The sequence below is a fragment of the Tinamus guttatus genome, unplaced genomic scaffold (genome assembly GCF_059628265.1).
Source record: "Tinamus guttatus ecotype Peru unplaced genomic scaffold, ASM5962826v1 Tinamus_guttatus_pri_ptg000260l, whole genome shotgun sequence".
In the NCBI taxonomy this organism is placed as follows: domain Eukaryota; kingdom Metazoa; phylum Chordata; class Aves; order Tinamiformes; family Tinamidae; genus Tinamus; species Tinamus guttatus.
In genome coordinates this window covers 73,854-89,711 of record NW_028288794.1, presented here as the reverse complement: position 1 = coordinate 89,711, position 15,858 = coordinate 73,854, and the positions used below count along the sequence as shown (strand labels likewise).

Genomic DNA, 15,858 nt, shown 5'->3' with positions numbered 1-15,858 from the left:
AAAAAGGCTTATTTCAGTCTAAGAGGCTTGCTGGGTTGAAGACATCCCAAGTCAATCCGGTGTTTTACGAAGTGTCACGCTGGGTGGCCAGCCAAAGCCTGGCAGCAGAGGTGGGGAGAGGGCGTTCACTGTGCTTTGTCTTAAATACGTATTTACATGATTCATGTTCATCTCAAAGATGATAATTTAAAAGCAGTTCCTACAACATAAAAAAAAACTTCCCCCTAAAGTGGTTACAACCTTCACTGCTCATTAAAAAATTAGATTTTTAATTGCCTAAAAAAATGTGTTCGCTTTTTTGCGATCTTTCCCTCCCACTCCCCTCTCCATCCTTTGACAGCTTTAGACTTTTTAATAGAAATAGTTTAACTGGCATCAATTCTCCACAGCATAGAACAAAAACATCTGCTCTGGATGCCCTCCCACTAAGAGGAGAGATGTCTCCTGCTGATTTCCAGTCCTGGTGAAAACTTGCAAACTTTGGCCTCCTAAAACCCAGGGAGAGCAATCTCCACTTATTTTTAAAAATCAGCTACTAAAAAAAGGGAAAAAACCCACAGAAAATAAAGACACCAGTAACAAATGAGACGCGGAAGAACGTCTTGCTCCAGGAAACCCGACTTAGATAGCAAAATCTTCGTGGTCTTGTGGGCTGAAGGCTGCTGCCCGAAGCATGTCCAAGGAGTTGACGAGGATCAGCGTGCCTGTGAGATGCTTCCAGCGCTTGGTGATGGGGTTCTTCATTTTGTCCAGCCCTGTATGCAGCTCCTGAATCACATCGCGGTAGCTGTCCCCGATCTGGCTGCTCCAGGTGAGGAGGAAGTCATACGCTGGCTTCCACATGGCCTGCGTCACACGGGAGAGAGGGAAGGAGAAGAACAGAGATGATCCAAGAGCTGTGGCTCTCAACAGTTTGCCGCAGTGGCCTTCCCCGGTGCTTGAGGCAGAACAGCCAGCAAGCGAGTAACGCTATCCCCAACATGCAGTGATACCTGAGCAAATTTATTTCAGATATAAACACCCCAGAATGTCCTCATCATATTTAAATCCCATTTATTCCCTAAGGGCACATCAGAAGAAGACATTGTAGACATCTGGAGCACTGGCCACAAGCGAAAACAGTCTCAGGAAACCCATGAAACCCTCCAACGTGGAGGGCTCTCACCTCGCTGTCCACTACCCCCGTTTTGTCCCGGTGCGGGGCCTCGTAGGCATCCATCTGCTGCTTGGAGACCTTGACTAGCTTCTCAGCAAGCTCCCTCCAGCGCTGGGCCACCTCCACGGCCGTGGTCAGCAGCACAAAGTCCTGAATGAGCCTCACGACAAGCCCCTGGCAGTCCAATTTCAGCAAGGCCTATGCGACAACCAGGAAAAACCAAGCAGAGAATCAGGGAGGGTGACAAAAAAAAAGAAAAAAAAGGCAGGTTACTCAGGGATTACTCAAGGGAGTCTCTCAGGATGTTACTCCCAAATCCTCTCACCTCCTTTCTGGCAACAGCTGGTGAAATTAGGCCAACAGGCTCAACAGAATAGTAATCCCAATAATTGAATGAAGTCCCCTACCCTGGTTTGATGTGGTTTGTAGCCTGGGCTGGCCGGCAAAACCTTATTTTCTAGGCAATCACTCAAGATATTCACTCAGCACCTAAGCAGTTTAAAGCATCTCAGAGCTGAGAAAAACAGATGCTTTTAATCAAGATAATTAATTGAACATGGTGAAGGCAGCTTGCATCCCTAGGTCCAGAGAACCATCCCTTCAGTACAGACAGCAAGAGGGCCCAAGAGTTTCCCTCAAGCAGTTATGGACTAAACAGAACATTCTGGGACAAGCCCTGGCGAGCAGACCTGGGAGAAGACAAACTGGAGTAAGACCCAGGTGAATGCTCACTTTAGAGCATTATAGGATGCGACCACAGCATCGAGAAGCTCTTGTTCCTTTCATTGCCATTGACCCTTTCCTAGTCAGCTCAGAATCATGTCCTGAAATCATTTATTAAGTGCAAATGGCTGCAAAGAGCAGAAAAGAGGAGAAAATGCTTAGCCAGGGAGACCCACAGTTTCCCACAGAGCAGTGACTTTAGCTAGGAAAAAAGGGACATTGTGGGTTTGGAAATGAGAAATGGGCTGCAAGAGCAGAAACTTGCAATACAGGCCAGGAACTGAAGGGTTTAAAGCAAAGTATCAGGCCACAAGACCTGACCAGCAGAATCAGTATCTAGCTCTCCAAGACTGGCCTGAGTTAAATGCAGGGAGCATATCCTGTCCACAGACCAAATCACCTCCTAAACCTCAAGTGACCATTTCTGACTGTTTTAAATTGCCAAAAAAAAAAAAAAAAAGTTATTAAAACATCAAAACAAGATAGGCAAACCAGAGACTCTCCCTTGGGGGACAGTTCACCACCCAGAAACATTTAATCATTCTTCACCTCCCTCTATGCTTCCATGCCCTGGGCCAGCTTGCAGCAGTCACTCTGCACATGAATTGCAGGATATAAAAAAGAGCTCTTCAACCCATTTTCTGTTTGCTCCCTCTCTGCTTTGCTGAGTACCCTCTTGTTTTTATATTGCTAAGTGCTGGAGCCATGCAGAGAGCAGAATTAGCACTGTGGGTCCAGGATGTCAGAGCACCAAGGCTGTTGGGCAGCATTTTAACAGGGGGACCATACCCAGGCGAACCCAGTTGATCTCACTGCAAAGCAGAGCAGGGGTTAAATCCTCCCATACGCCAACTCTCAGGGACAGGAACAAAGAGGCAGAAGAAAAGGGTAACATCTGAAACCACTCCAGCAATTTGCAAAGCAAATGCACGCCGATTCCCTTATCTGTTTCTAGCTTACGCAGAGTAAAGCAGGGCTCGAATCTAATTACGGCTGCGGACTGGCGTTCGCTTTTCAAGCAAAGTGCTTATACAGCCTTCCTGTAGTAGCGAGAGGAGTAATAAACCCTCTTGTTAAGCAAGGAAATAAACATTTGAAGAGTGTTTTTTTTTTTTCTTATGGGCATTAAAAATGCATGTAGATCTCACATCTGCGTCGTACTCATCACCGCCTCTGCAAAGGACTCCATGTCCAGCTCTCCAGCAACATTAACTTATTGAGCAGCCAACAGATTTGCTGCCTTCTCACCTGGACCAGGAGGACTCAGAGGGTACCATGCCCTCTTCCTGCTCTTCTGGCTGCCTGTGCCGGAGCTCACCCCAGCTGCACTTGCTTGTGCAATCAGCTGGCCCTCATCCATGTTGGACACCACTTGCTTCTCCAGGGGTTCTCCTCTGAAAATGGTGGGGGTCTTTCCTTTGCTTGGAAAGAGGCCAAAAGGAGTGATGGTGGGGAGGAAAAGGAGGGAGAAGAAACCCATCTTCCTGGAAAACCACCATCTCCAAGCAACTTGGGCCATGGCACATGAACTTGACGTTCATGCCCAGGCTGAGATAGGGAATGAGACACCTCTCAGTGCACCCGATATGACCAAGTCCTCTTGTTCTGTGAGGTCTCAGTGAGCAACACAAGGGCCAGGAGCTTGTTATGACACTTGGTGGTGGATGATCCCTGAACTGCAGATCTAGCAGGTAAGGGTGAAATTTTTTTCATTTGCACACAAACAAATGGCCACAAAAGGTCATAGTGTGGCCACGTCTTTTAGGGACAGCAAGAAACAGCTTCATTCCTCAAAGGCAACTGTGACAGACAAGCTGGCCAGTTCACAACCCCTTCCATTTCACCGCAGAAATGCACAAATTACCAGCAGGCTTGGGGCTCTTCTGAAAGTCCAGCCGGGATCAGCAGCGTTCACAAGAGACTTTAATCCTCCAGCAGGCGCTTTTGGGATTACACTCCAATTTTGTTTCCCATCCTCCTCCTCCACTCTACGCCAAGCTCCCAAGCGGAATTGCATGTGCGCACCCAGCTCCTACGGTCGCTCCCTTCCCATTACCCCTGGTCCCTAATGATGGTCACCACCAAAGCCTACCCTGTGTATCGGCCATAGAGGCCTCTGAGCTTGCTCCACCAGCTGGGCATGCACTGGAGTAGAGGCAACGCTCTGCTGCTTGGGTTGCACTTCAAAGCGGCGCAGGAGGACCCATCCCTGCTACGCACCCAGGGAGGCAGCATTTGCATTTCGCCTCTGGAATGCAGAATCCCACTTCCAACGCTCTCGTCGGGGAAAACAGCATCTGAGCGAGCGCAGCACCGACAGCCCCGAGGGGAGCTTGGGCACGACGCCAAGGAAGGAGCCGATGAACACGGCTGCTCCACACAGCTTGGGTTGATGATGCACCCTGCCATTTCTGCACCCCCCTTCGCCTCCCTCTCCCTTTTGCTTGCCTGTGTTCACTTACGCAAAAAGAGGAAGAGAAAAACAAAGGGAATAGGCAGCTACAGAGAGCAGTTGCGGCACAACACTTGCTTAAGGCTCGCTTTTGCAAGGGTTTTGCAGCTGTCCTGTTCAAACTCATGGCCACCCACAGCCCTACTCCCAGCCACAGGTGCACCCATGCAGTCTCCTTCCTCTTGACACCCACTTCTCTCAGAATTTGGTGAAGCCCTTTGAAAACTGGCTGCCTCCTTTTGCCCTGTCTTTGGCAAATCCTTCCTCTTTACCCAGGCAGGGTAAAACCACCCAGAATCCATTCCCGCCCCACAAGTGAATCGAAAGGAGGAAGTCATTAGGGAAATGGCTTTTAACTAGTTAATGATTCCTTAAACACCATTTAACTTGGGAAAGACCCTGGAGAACCCGAGCCTTATTGCACGTTAATCAACGCCTGGAACTTTTGCAAGGTGGCATTCGGCTGGGTGGAGAGGCGGAGGAGCAGATACGGTTACACTTAGGAGTAATATTTAGTGCTCTATTAACTACTGCAGGACTGTGCAAGAAGGCAGTTCTTACACAAGTTAAAAGCCAAGAAAGCGAGGCTGGGTGTTCAGGGACGGTGCGTGCAGAGAGGAGCACCCCTGCAGCAGAACACCCAGCCCCACGCAGCAGCTCCCGGCCAGCAGTCCCAAGAGCAGAGACCGCAGCAATAAGGCACAACAGCCCAGCCCCGCTACTGAGGAGCACGGGAACATCAACCATCTCCCTGCAAATGCCCCCAAAATAAAAACTGTCTGCAGGGCAGGCCCGCATGCAGGGACGCATTGCATAGGTGGTTGCTGCGGGTTTCTTTGGTGTAACCTTGCTTTGATTTCCAGGCAGGGTTTTCCCATGCCAGCTGTGTTTGAGGGAATATTTTCCTTTTGTTCCCAGCACACCACCTGGGCCTGGCCCATGGAGGAACCAGGAGCAGAACACATTTCTGCAGCTCTCTCTTATTTGATGAGAGGTAGGGAAGAAAGAAAAAAAAAAACACAAAAGTTAAGTTACTCATGTGAAAAGGAGCTGCTGTAAGCCACCTGTCTGCGCAAGGACAAACCACGTCCTACACAAAAATTTCCACCAACTCCAGTGTAGCACTTGCATAAATTCCTTATGGGAGCAACAAGTGCTATCTACACATGCAGGTGGGCATTTGCTCCCCTGAGTGCAGGGCAGAGGCAGCAGGTGGCTTCCACCTCTGACCCAAAGGCACTACCCCATCCAGCAGATTGCTTCCGGATGCAGGAGCAAGAGGGCACCAGCATAAGCAACTTGGGGCTGGCCTGCTTCACAAACGCTAGTGCAAAGCCCAAGCCTGGGCACTGCAGGATATTAAGGGGACCCAGAGCTATTTGGGCCCATCAGCAGTTGTTTGGGGCCTACAGAAACTATGGACAAGAAAACATCTTTATCCTTCCATTGCTTCTGAGCAGGGTCTTTTTGGAAAGGAAGAGAAAAACGCAAGGCTCTATAAAAACGATGTATCTAAAGAGAGAAAGAGAAATGCTGCATCTCATCACCCTTAACTCCAGCTCCAAAGGACCAGGTAGTGTAGTTGCTCTGTGGCAAGTCAGGTCTTGCTTCTCAAATGAAACCTGGCGTGTTTCCCTGTAGCGACTTGAGTGCATTTGATTATGCTGCGGTAGGTGAGTAACATTTTCAAAAGCACCCAAAGGCCTTTTCCTACAAGCCTGAAACCGATTTTTTTTTGCACTCTGAGAGCTTGTAGACTCTAATGGTGTTTCCTCCTGATAGCTGGGATGCAGGAACCAGCCACAAGGGAGAAACATATTGCCTTAAAACTCTTCCATGGAGATGTAAGCAAACACTTCTTCCCATCTCTTAACACCCAAGGAGAGACAGTTACTGGCAGCCTGGCTAGAAGGAAGTTTGTTTGAGATGCTTTTGGAGAAAGTGCCTCTTCCCCGCCATGGGAACACAGCTTAGAAACAAGGTTCACCTATGAGCACAGCTTCCAGCACCTCCACCAACCTGAGTAGACAGCATTGTGCACAGCACTGTCAGAGGGCAGAGCGTACGGGGGTCCTGCTGAGCACACCACCCAGCAAGGGACTTCCCTCCTGAGGCATCAGCACAGCTCAAAGCATCTTGCAAATTTGGAACTCAAATTATTACAGGCTCTTTTGGTAAGGTAATCTGCATGTAGTTTGCTTTTGATGGGCAGAGAGGAGGGGAGGGGTATAGCTCTCTCTCTGATGTGATGACTAACTTCTGAAGAATGTTCTCCGCAGTTACCTTCACACACTGCTGCTAGTGCTAGGTTTCAAAGAAAGAAAGAAAGAAAAAAACGATTATTTATTAACTAGCCATCACAACAGAGCACGCCATTCACCTGGAGGCCTTCCACGCTTGGCTACTGGTGTATGCCTCTGCCCACCTCATCTTGTGTGATCAACACTGAAGCCTGATGAGCCTGCTTACTGTTCCCCTGCTTTGAAATGAGGCATCCAAATTTAATGTGAAATGGCCAGATCAGAGTTTAATCCAACCGATTCGTCTCACCAGCAGATGCTAGACAGCAAGTCTGCTTGTTACAAATAAAATTAAACACACACAAAAAATATTGCTGCTCAGTTGTCATACTCCGAAGCACCTGTTTATTTTCTTTTTTCTTTCTAAGATCATGCTCAGTCTAATTTCTCTGGAGCCAAGGAGGATTAAACGGCAGCGAGGGGTTTAGAGGAAGCGTTCTCTTACACCATGGACAGGGTTCATTCTTTATCAGCGGACTCAGACTCACAATTTCCATTTGAATAATGAAAATAAAACCTATTATGGGATTCTGCACTAGCTGCATCCCTTTGGGAGCAATATGTTTTTTTCAGGCAACTAATGGCTCTCCCCTTGAGTCGACTGGTGTATAAGAATCCAGAGAGCCTCATGCCTCTGTTCATCTAAACATTTAGGTCTGGCTCAACTTTTCCATGACCTACGGACTACCTTTGATCCTTGGAGTAAAGACATCACAGTGCTTACAACAGGTTTTCAAAGCAGTAGGGCAAACAGCTCAAAGGCCTTGAAGCCTTTAGCAACAGGAACATGCATTTCACCACATCACTCACCTAGGCTGTTGACTCAAGGTGCAAACCGACCTTTAGACACAAGGTGTTTCCAATGGCAGAAATCAGCCATGACTGAAGCTTTCTCCTGACTTACAAGTTGAAGAGGAGATTGCTCCAGCCAAAAGAGCTGTGGCTAAAACAGCATGGGACACAGTTGTGTGCAAGGTGCACCAAGCTCACACTGCATAGGGATTGGAGGTGCAAACCATCACCCCAAGCCTCACCTAAAGGTGCAACAATTGTGCAGATGGCACCAGCACAGAGCCCTTCCTAGCATGCTCCTGGGAGCAGATGTGAGCTACTGGGTCAGGTCTTATTCCATGCTTCGCCCAAGGTCTCCTGAATCCTCCTCCTACCTGCTGCCCATGCTCTGCTACAGGACCATTTGGAGCTGGGAGGACAATGTGGCTATACCAGTTGATCCTTTTTAAGCAGATCACATCTCAGGAAGGTTTTCACTTACAAGCTGCCCTCTCTCTAACACAGCAACCAGCCATAGAAGACTTTAAATGGCTCACTGAGATGCTCTAGCATTTTGGTTACTACTTTTTTTGTTCAGCCTTTATGGACAACCTTCAGAACTAACGGATGGGAACACGCTGCTCCAACCATACTGCTGAGCCCAGTTTTCTGTCAGCCTGCTGCTGCTTCCAGTGATGGCAAACAAAACAAAACAAAAAAATACCGTGGTATTTCTCCTTTTTGGATGGTCCTCAAGACTGAGACACAACTGCACATGATGACAAGAACCCCTAAAAAACATCAGCATTGGTGGCATGGCCTGCCATCAATTGGTGCCACAGTGTCTGCACGGTACCAAGAGCCAAAGTTGCCCTGTTTAGGCACAAATTGCTACTCGCACAGCAAGGTTACTTGTGATCTACTGTAATCTCTGGTCAGATAAATGATTGCAACCACAGCAGATCCTTGGCTTCTTGACAAAGTGTCTGATGGGTAGCTTAGCACCATCAGTTTTGGGCTGCTAAAATGGCTAATCACACCAATCAACGTCTGCAAAGAACAGGAGAGTGTCCGAAAAGGTGCAAGCCTCATCTATTAAAGCTCACTGTGACACCACCCGTGCTGCTCTTTGCCATCTCCATTGGTCTAGCACACAGGGAGTTCCCTTCAAAAAGGGACAAGAACACAGCTGCGTTTGGAAGAAAGCTGGTCCGAGCCAGCCAGAGGAGCACAGAGGAACTGCAATATCCTCCAGTAATTACAGCTTCCCAAACTCTCTGTGCTCCCTTGGGCAGTTCAACTCTGCATTTTAATATCCTTCCCCTAAATGAACATGAACAAAGACAGCTCCAGTGATCACCCTAATTGCAATGTAACAGCCATGAGTCACACCTTTCACAAACTATCTTCCCATTTTCCACACTGACACCAAAAGTTGAACAGGGCTTTTTGTAAAGAGTTATTAGCTCTACTGCAATATTAGGCTGAGTAAATACATTCACGAGTAACCCCTTGAACATGCTAGACAGGATTTCCACGAGTAATGAATGGCTCCACACTCTTTATAACTTCTTACACCCAACTATTCAGTCCTCAGAATTCATCGTTCTTATTAAACGGAAGCAGTGATATGCAATATTTCATTTAGCCCCAGTCCTTTTGACTCAGGTTACTCATTCATAATTTCATTTTGCATGCTGCATGTTCTTGCACTACTGCCTGTGCACATCACTGCCGAGGGAAGCTTTTGCTATTCCATAATTAAATTGGCATTTTAAAGCACATGATTTGCTGTAACCCAGTTATCTGCTTCTACAGGAGCCTGTTAGAAGTCAAGAGCTGCAAATCTCTCTGAGACAGTAAGGCTTGCTATTTTTTTTTGACTTATATTCTATGAAATGTTAGAACTTGTCCTTGTGAAGATGATTCATTTTAAGAATCCTCCTAATGGCATCCTATGCATACTCACAGACAGCACTTCACCCCAAAAGCCTTTTAGGACATAAAGTGCACAAAAATTTTAGACAATTTGCAAAAACGATTCACAGTTGAACACAAAGAACACAAAGCATCCCAACTCAGAAGTGTCATTAGTTTAGATGTCACTCAAGGAGTAAAAGACATTATACTATTATTAATTTTTTAAAAAACAGTAATTTTGGGTTGCTTCATCTTTACAAACTATCCTTCACAGTAGCATCCATCCTTCACAGTATCCATAAACCTCCTCTCCAGCATGCATTACTCTACTCAGCAATCCAAAATCATGTGAATCAAGAGGCGGCTTTCCTACCCTAACAATAGCTTTTAGGGTTCCTGCCCTTTCCCGGTTTTCTGTGCTATCTTCAGAATTGCCATGACAGCCAAGAGCTCCATCACACATATTGCTATTACATCAGGGATGAAAGGACTAGCAGCTTTCAGGTGACTGCTGGAAGCATGCCATTTATATACCACTAAGGTATATAAATGCCCACTTGAATGCTCTGAAAATACTGGACCAAAGTTCCACTGATATTGAGGGGCTTCAGACCATCTACCTTCTGAATCAGTCCTGTCTGTTCCCCCAATACGATGTTTATGTATAGTATTTTGTGCAACGATGCCTTCATTTACAGACAACTTATCATTAAACTTGCCAACACATAATAACAGGGCAAAACTTTACACCTCGCTGTGCTGAGCCCCCTGCAGAAGACCTTAAAAAAATAAAAAAAGAAGAAAAGAAAAGAAAAATCACACATCATTTGTGCATATTGAGTTAGGAAATTTCCCATTCATACTGATTGCTCTGAATACATCACAGAGAATTGAAATGTCCCAGCAGACCTTGTACTCACCGTCATCAGCTCTTTCTGGAAAGATTTCCTATCCTTGTTCTCAGAGTTGTTGCAATCTTCCTTCAGCTTCTCCAACACAGAGGCCACTCGCTCTGGCTCACTGTCCAGCTCTGCTCGGCAGAAAAACGTGAGCGGCAAGTTCAAGTACCCTAGTGCATCAGCAAACGACCGCCAGCTGCTGAGGTTCTCCATGAGCAGAGTCCTCACTGAGGCATAAATATAGGTTAGAAATTTGCAGGGTCTCAGGATTTGCTCAAGCAATAGGCTGGTAGTGAGGTCAGGCCCACTGAAGTAGCTGGGCTTGACCTTCCCAACCACAAGCACATTTTTGGTGTGCACAAGGCCTATTTTCCCCTGGTAGTAGCCAATATACCACTCTTTTGTCCACAGCTGCCCTTTCAACCTGATTTTCTCCTCACTGAGAAGGGCTATGACATCTCCTTTCTTGTATTCCAGCAAATAGTGGTTCTTGGTTTGTCGCACCACGGTTTTCAGTAGTTTGCCATACTTCAAGTTCAACACTGGCCGGTCCTGAAAAACTGGATACTTGGCAGTGGCAGCCAGAGGTGAAAGAATGATCTTTCCAACCTCATTCTTCTTGAGAAATCGCCTCTGCCCTGTTGGCTTGATGGCACTTTTAGGAGGTGGCTGTGGCGTCTGGACACAGAACTGGGTCAAAATCGCATCCTTGTCATCCTTGACCTGTATCCTCAGAGTGAAGTCTGAGAGCTCATTGGGGTCATGAGATGCAATGGGAAAGATAAGGCGGCTGACCTTGCCCAGCTTCATCTGGAAACCTCGTACAATTTTGGCTTGCTCACTAGCTTTTACCTCATAGTTGGTCATGTTGGAGAACATGCAGATTTTGAGGTCCTGAGGCCGTGACAAAGTGAACTGATGTTTACCCCAAAGTTGCAGGGCCACAGGAGCAGGATTGTGAGCCTGTCGTGTGACTTCATTCACCAGTAGAGTCTTGGGTGCGCATTCATGGCCGAACACAGCCACAACAGTTTTAAAAGAAGGATGGATGTGTTTTGGGCCATAGACACCAACCGTGATCTTCTTGCTGATGTAATCCCAAACAGTGTGAGGGTAGAGGATGTTCTGCCCTTGGGCTACAGCTGCGATGTACATGCAAGGCTCCAGATTCTCCAGCTGGACTTGTATTGTGTCCCCATATGAGTAGCTCAGCTGCATTGGCGTGTACGGCCCCTCCTTCATATCGCTCCGTAGGCACTGCAGTCCCACCAAACTCTTGCTCATTATGTCATTCTTGACCTCTGTCGACACCTTCATCTCCAAAATGATGAAGGTTTTCACCTCCATATTGCTCAGTTTGATCTGTAGGACTGGGCTGATGGTGCTGCACTTGTCACTGTTCAGCTCCAGTGGTGGATCCAGCATCGCTTTCATGGAGATCTGCTGTGTTTCTCCAGGGCACACATGACCCTCTGGCACATGGATGCTAATGTTGGTATCTGGAAGCTGAACAGCACCACCAGAGCTATCCAGTTTGCAGACAATGTTGGTCTCCACAGGTTGTGTCTGGCCCCAGCCAGGACTTTGACCAAGCAAATCCAAATCATGGCAAGACCGGGCCAGCTTCCTGTGATTCAGCCACGCGGTCCTAAAATCTTCCCTGCTCTGGAACTGCTCTGGGGTGGGAGACTTCAAACCACTGAAGAAGCCTGATGTTGGAGTGTCCGACTTAGCTTGAAGAACGGACAGCTCGGACAAACTGTAGGAGCGTTTGCTCCTAAAGAAGGGATTGTCCCGTTTCACAGTCTGTTCCATCTCCAACCTGTTTGTGCATGGAAACTCCTCAAAAATGTTACCCATGCTGCTATTAGCGGCTGAACTGGAAACTGCTGAATTAGGAGCTCCTGTGTCAAAAAGCAGCAAGTCAACAGTAGCTTTGGAGTTGGACTCATTGTCAGAGCTGGTCATTGTTTGCAAATTCCCATTCAGAAATGGGTTTGTCTGAACTCCATTCAAGAAAGGGTTATTACTGTAGGTTTTGGCAGAATTTCTTTTCCCATCAGTCCATTCTCCAAGCAGATCCAACTCCTTGACCCCCTCATCAGGGCTCTCCAGTAGATTGTCTATCATGCCGCTGTCTGTTAAGGAGGAGTTGCGGTAGTTTACAGGCTGCACATAAGAGGAAGGGATGTAACCCATTTCTGTAGTGTTGTGGGCATACCACCACTCGCCTCCTGACGTGTCTAAGACGTAGAGGCGGTCCCCCTTAGAAAACTTCAAGGTGGTGAAATTAGTTGGACAATAATCTTTGATTGCTATTACTTCCTTCGCATTTCCAAAGGACGTGGGATTGTCGATCAACAAGGCACTAGGGGAAGGCACTGCAATGTGAAGAAAAACAGCAGTGTAAGGAATCAAGCAACAAGTGAGTCACAAGTTATTTATACACATTTATTTCAAGTAAGCAACCCATGCTACTTGAACCTGTAAAGCCAAGTTAGTTTTTAGTTAGTATATCTTTAGGCTTGAGAAACTATTTTGAGAAACAAAACAAATTTCAAACAAAAATTTGAAGATTTTGAGAAACAAAATATCTCCCTCCACTGTTTTTGAGGTGTCTGTGTGGTGCAAGAGAATGTCTTCTCCAAAGAGTTCATAATCTGACACACGGGGGTTCAAAGCAGCTGAGCAGGAGCCTACACAGGAGAGGAAACAATTTATTGCAGTCCCATAATAGCAATGCAGGTGCAGGAAAGGCAAACCTCCTTCCAGCAGATTGCAATAACTGATGTTAGACTGTACAAAACCAAAATGACCCAGGTGATCCTTCACAGACTTTTTCCTACACGTTTGGTCAGTGGTATCTCAATGTCTTTAGCTGCCATGTCTTTTTATCACTGATGTCTTTGATTTTTTTGTGAATAGTTAACTCGGCAGCTGAAGGTGAACACCTGTTTTTCAAGTACGTCGCCCAGTAATTCAAGGCAGCAGTAGCAGCCTAAAAGTGGTTTCGTCCTGCCCTAATCGCTCTTTTATATGAAACATCTTGCATCTCATGGTTGGAAACAACTAATGGCACCCGCTAAGGTGGTAGCATGGCAGCATGTCCAATTTCCCTTTCAGCGTGATGCTTTCAGCAGAAGTCTGTTTGAAAGTCATTCTGCTGGTACTACCAGATCCCAATTACAAACAAAGCGGCTCAAGAAAGACTACAGATGTTCAAGCCATCACTGTATTTATTGCTTTCCGTTTCCTGTTAAAGACTTATTTCTTTAAAAAGCACCAGAATCAAGCTGCAGATAACGTTATGTTGGCATTTGGACATTTGTCATCTTACTACAGAAGCCTAAGACAACAAAACCTACAGGGGATAGGGAAAAGTGCTGCATTTTCACAAACACAGGGCAGCAAGAGAACTAGGACGACGACTGTTTTGATATCCTTGTTAGCTCTCTGGAGGGAAAAAAAATACTATAAAAATTCACATAGGAAGTCCCTAAATCCTGGAGGCAAACGGATGGCAGAGCAGAGATTTTTTGATCATATAAAATCACATGGAAAAGGAGGGCAGTTGGAAGGTTAGTATGCCTGACAGCCTTACAAAACCAAGAAAACACGACAGAAAGAGTAGACCTTTAACAGTCACAGAGCAGTTCACAATGCCACTATGGAATTAAAAAGTAACTTAAACATAAGCAAAAAAACAAATCTTCAAAAACAATGACTTGAGGGCTCTGATATTGAAAAAAGAAGAGATTGTACACAGATGACTTCACTCACTTCCCGATCCCCTCCCTCTCCCAGCAGGCAATGAAAGTCATGAGGACATTTACTCACTGCAAAAATCACATTTAAAAAAAATCCCACTGAAACCTCTTTGTCACTGGTAGTAAGTCGCTATAAAAGTATTTACATATCTCAAGCCCTTTGCTGGGGAGAACCCACAGCTCAGGGTTACCAGCAAACCTTTCTCTGATACCTGGTTTCTCAGGGAGGACAGGGAGATCAGGAAAAGCCTGTGGTTAGGACACTGTTTAGGACAAAGATCTTGCTGCTGAAGGTCTGTCAAACCAGAGAGAGATGATTTAACAGCTGACCTCCTATGCAGGGGGAAGGGAAGGCATGCTGCACTTAGGGTTTATTTTCCATTTGCAATAAACAGAGACCCTCACTCAGCCTTATGAATTAAAGTATTCTCCTTTGTCTTGTTTTATCTCCCAGCAATAACAGCCACGTGCTTCCGGAACAGAGAGAGAGAAAAACCATAAAATCTGCTGCCTTTCAGTTTCACTGAATATCCCGTTGTTCTGATCTTGGTGAAGAAAACAAAAAAGCGGCAGTAAACAGGAAGGCGTATTATTCATTGCTTCATCTCTCTCCATCAGGTTGCCTTTTACTCATCTCCCTTGTAAGCAATCCTCATGTTTTCCCTCTCTGTTTCTGCATCCAGACGTCACATGCACGTCCAGATTGATATAGCAGGCAGCTATTCAAGATGGCTCGAGCTGGACCAGGACAATGGTGCGTCCAGCTTCCAAGCATCCTTTCCCACACATATCTCTGCATCCCACACCTCACACCAAGGTAAAGCCCATGCCAGGGATGAGCAAAGAGGTGCGCGTGGTGGCCAAGCATCCACCAAGCCAAGAGATGGAGAAGGACTCCCTCACCTTTGATGTCGCTCAAGCTGTTTTCTGAGAACCCTTCGCCGAGGTCGATGAGCGTCCCCTCCGACCTGCAGCGCGGCAGGCCACTGGAGTTGGCCGCCCGGATCCTCTGAGCCGCCATCTCGAAGCCGCCTCGTTGCTCAGGGAGCGCTAGGCGCTCATGGCCTCTCCGTGGCGGTGAGCTGCTAGGCTGGCACAGCCAGCTACAGGGATCCCAGCGTCACCACAGCACCCCTAGAGCCTGGGTAACCAGCCTGCGAAGGAAAGCAAAAGACAAGAGGTTAGGGAAAGCCCTAGTTTACAGTACAACACCCATGTCATGCACTTGGAAATGTTGACTGGCTCAAGCTTGACAGGATGGAGATCTTCAAACACGGCACTGCAAAATATCCCAAAGGATGCAAAGGAAATGTGTTTCACAGCTTCAGCCTCACGCCAACCTGTGGGCAATTTGCTTATCCTTTTGCTCACGTCTCCAGCTGTATGCTTCCCTCCTTCCTTTTATTTGTTTATCAAAAAAGCACCGCTGGAGAAAGGCATCTTTTCCTATGTGCATGCTAGCCCTACAGCGCTGGTTCAGAAAAACTGTCTTGCATCCTCCTTAAAACGTCAAGAAAGATTATCCGTGCTACTCCTAACAAGCGTATGTACAATCATGCATACAAATTATCAAAGGCTTCGGATATCACAGACAGCCCAGTCTTGTTCTTCGTTTGCGCCCTTGTACAAAAACAGGCCTCTTTCCCCTAAGAGTTACTTCGGGGTAGGATGTTCCCTGGCTCATAAACTGGTCCTTCTTCCTCTTTAGTAACAATTTTGAACTTTAGGGTATTTTTACACTCCTGCAATGCATATTTATAAAATGATAAAGTGCTCCCAGCTGGGAGCAGTGAGACTGCGGGATCCCACAGGATAACGATTGCCAAGTCAACTTGGAGGAGGTTCACGTGACAGGATTTTGCATGGAAAA

At 46.7% G+C, this 15,858-nt stretch overlaps 1 protein-coding gene across 1 annotated transcript; it reads right to left on the bottom strand.

Annotated features, from left to right (window-relative positions):
- Positions 1–15,052, bottom strand: SH3BP4 (SH3 domain binding protein 4). Its single transcript, XM_010220424.2, has 4 exons — positions 14,892–15,052; positions 10,243–12,602; positions 1,166–1,354; positions 1–846 (listed from the first exon to the last, which is right to left on the bottom strand). Exons 1-4 carry the CDS (start codon positions 15,007–15,009, stop codon positions 622–624), a joined length of 2,892 nt encoding a protein of 963 aa, XP_010218726.2. The 5' UTR covers positions 15,010–15,052; the 3' UTR covers positions 1–621.
- Positions 15,053–15,858: the final 806 nt, after the last annotated feature.

What these genes read in the sequence shown, in the direction of transcription:
- SH3BP4 (XM_010220424.2), bottom strand. Translation starts at nt 15,009, where the DNA reads ATGGCGGCTCAGAGGATCCGGGCGGCCAACTCCAGTGGCCTGCCGCGC. An exon ending in TCCAGAAAGAGCTGATGACG is followed by an intron (nt 1,355 to 10,242) that starts GTGAGTACAAGG and finishes GTTGTCGCATAG; the next exon opens with GCCTTGCTGAAATTGGACTG. An exon ending in CGGGGGTAGTGGACAGCGAG is followed by an intron (nt 847 to 1,165) that starts GTGAGAGCCCTC and finishes CGTGTGACGCAG; the next exon opens with GCCATGTGGAAGCCAGCGTA.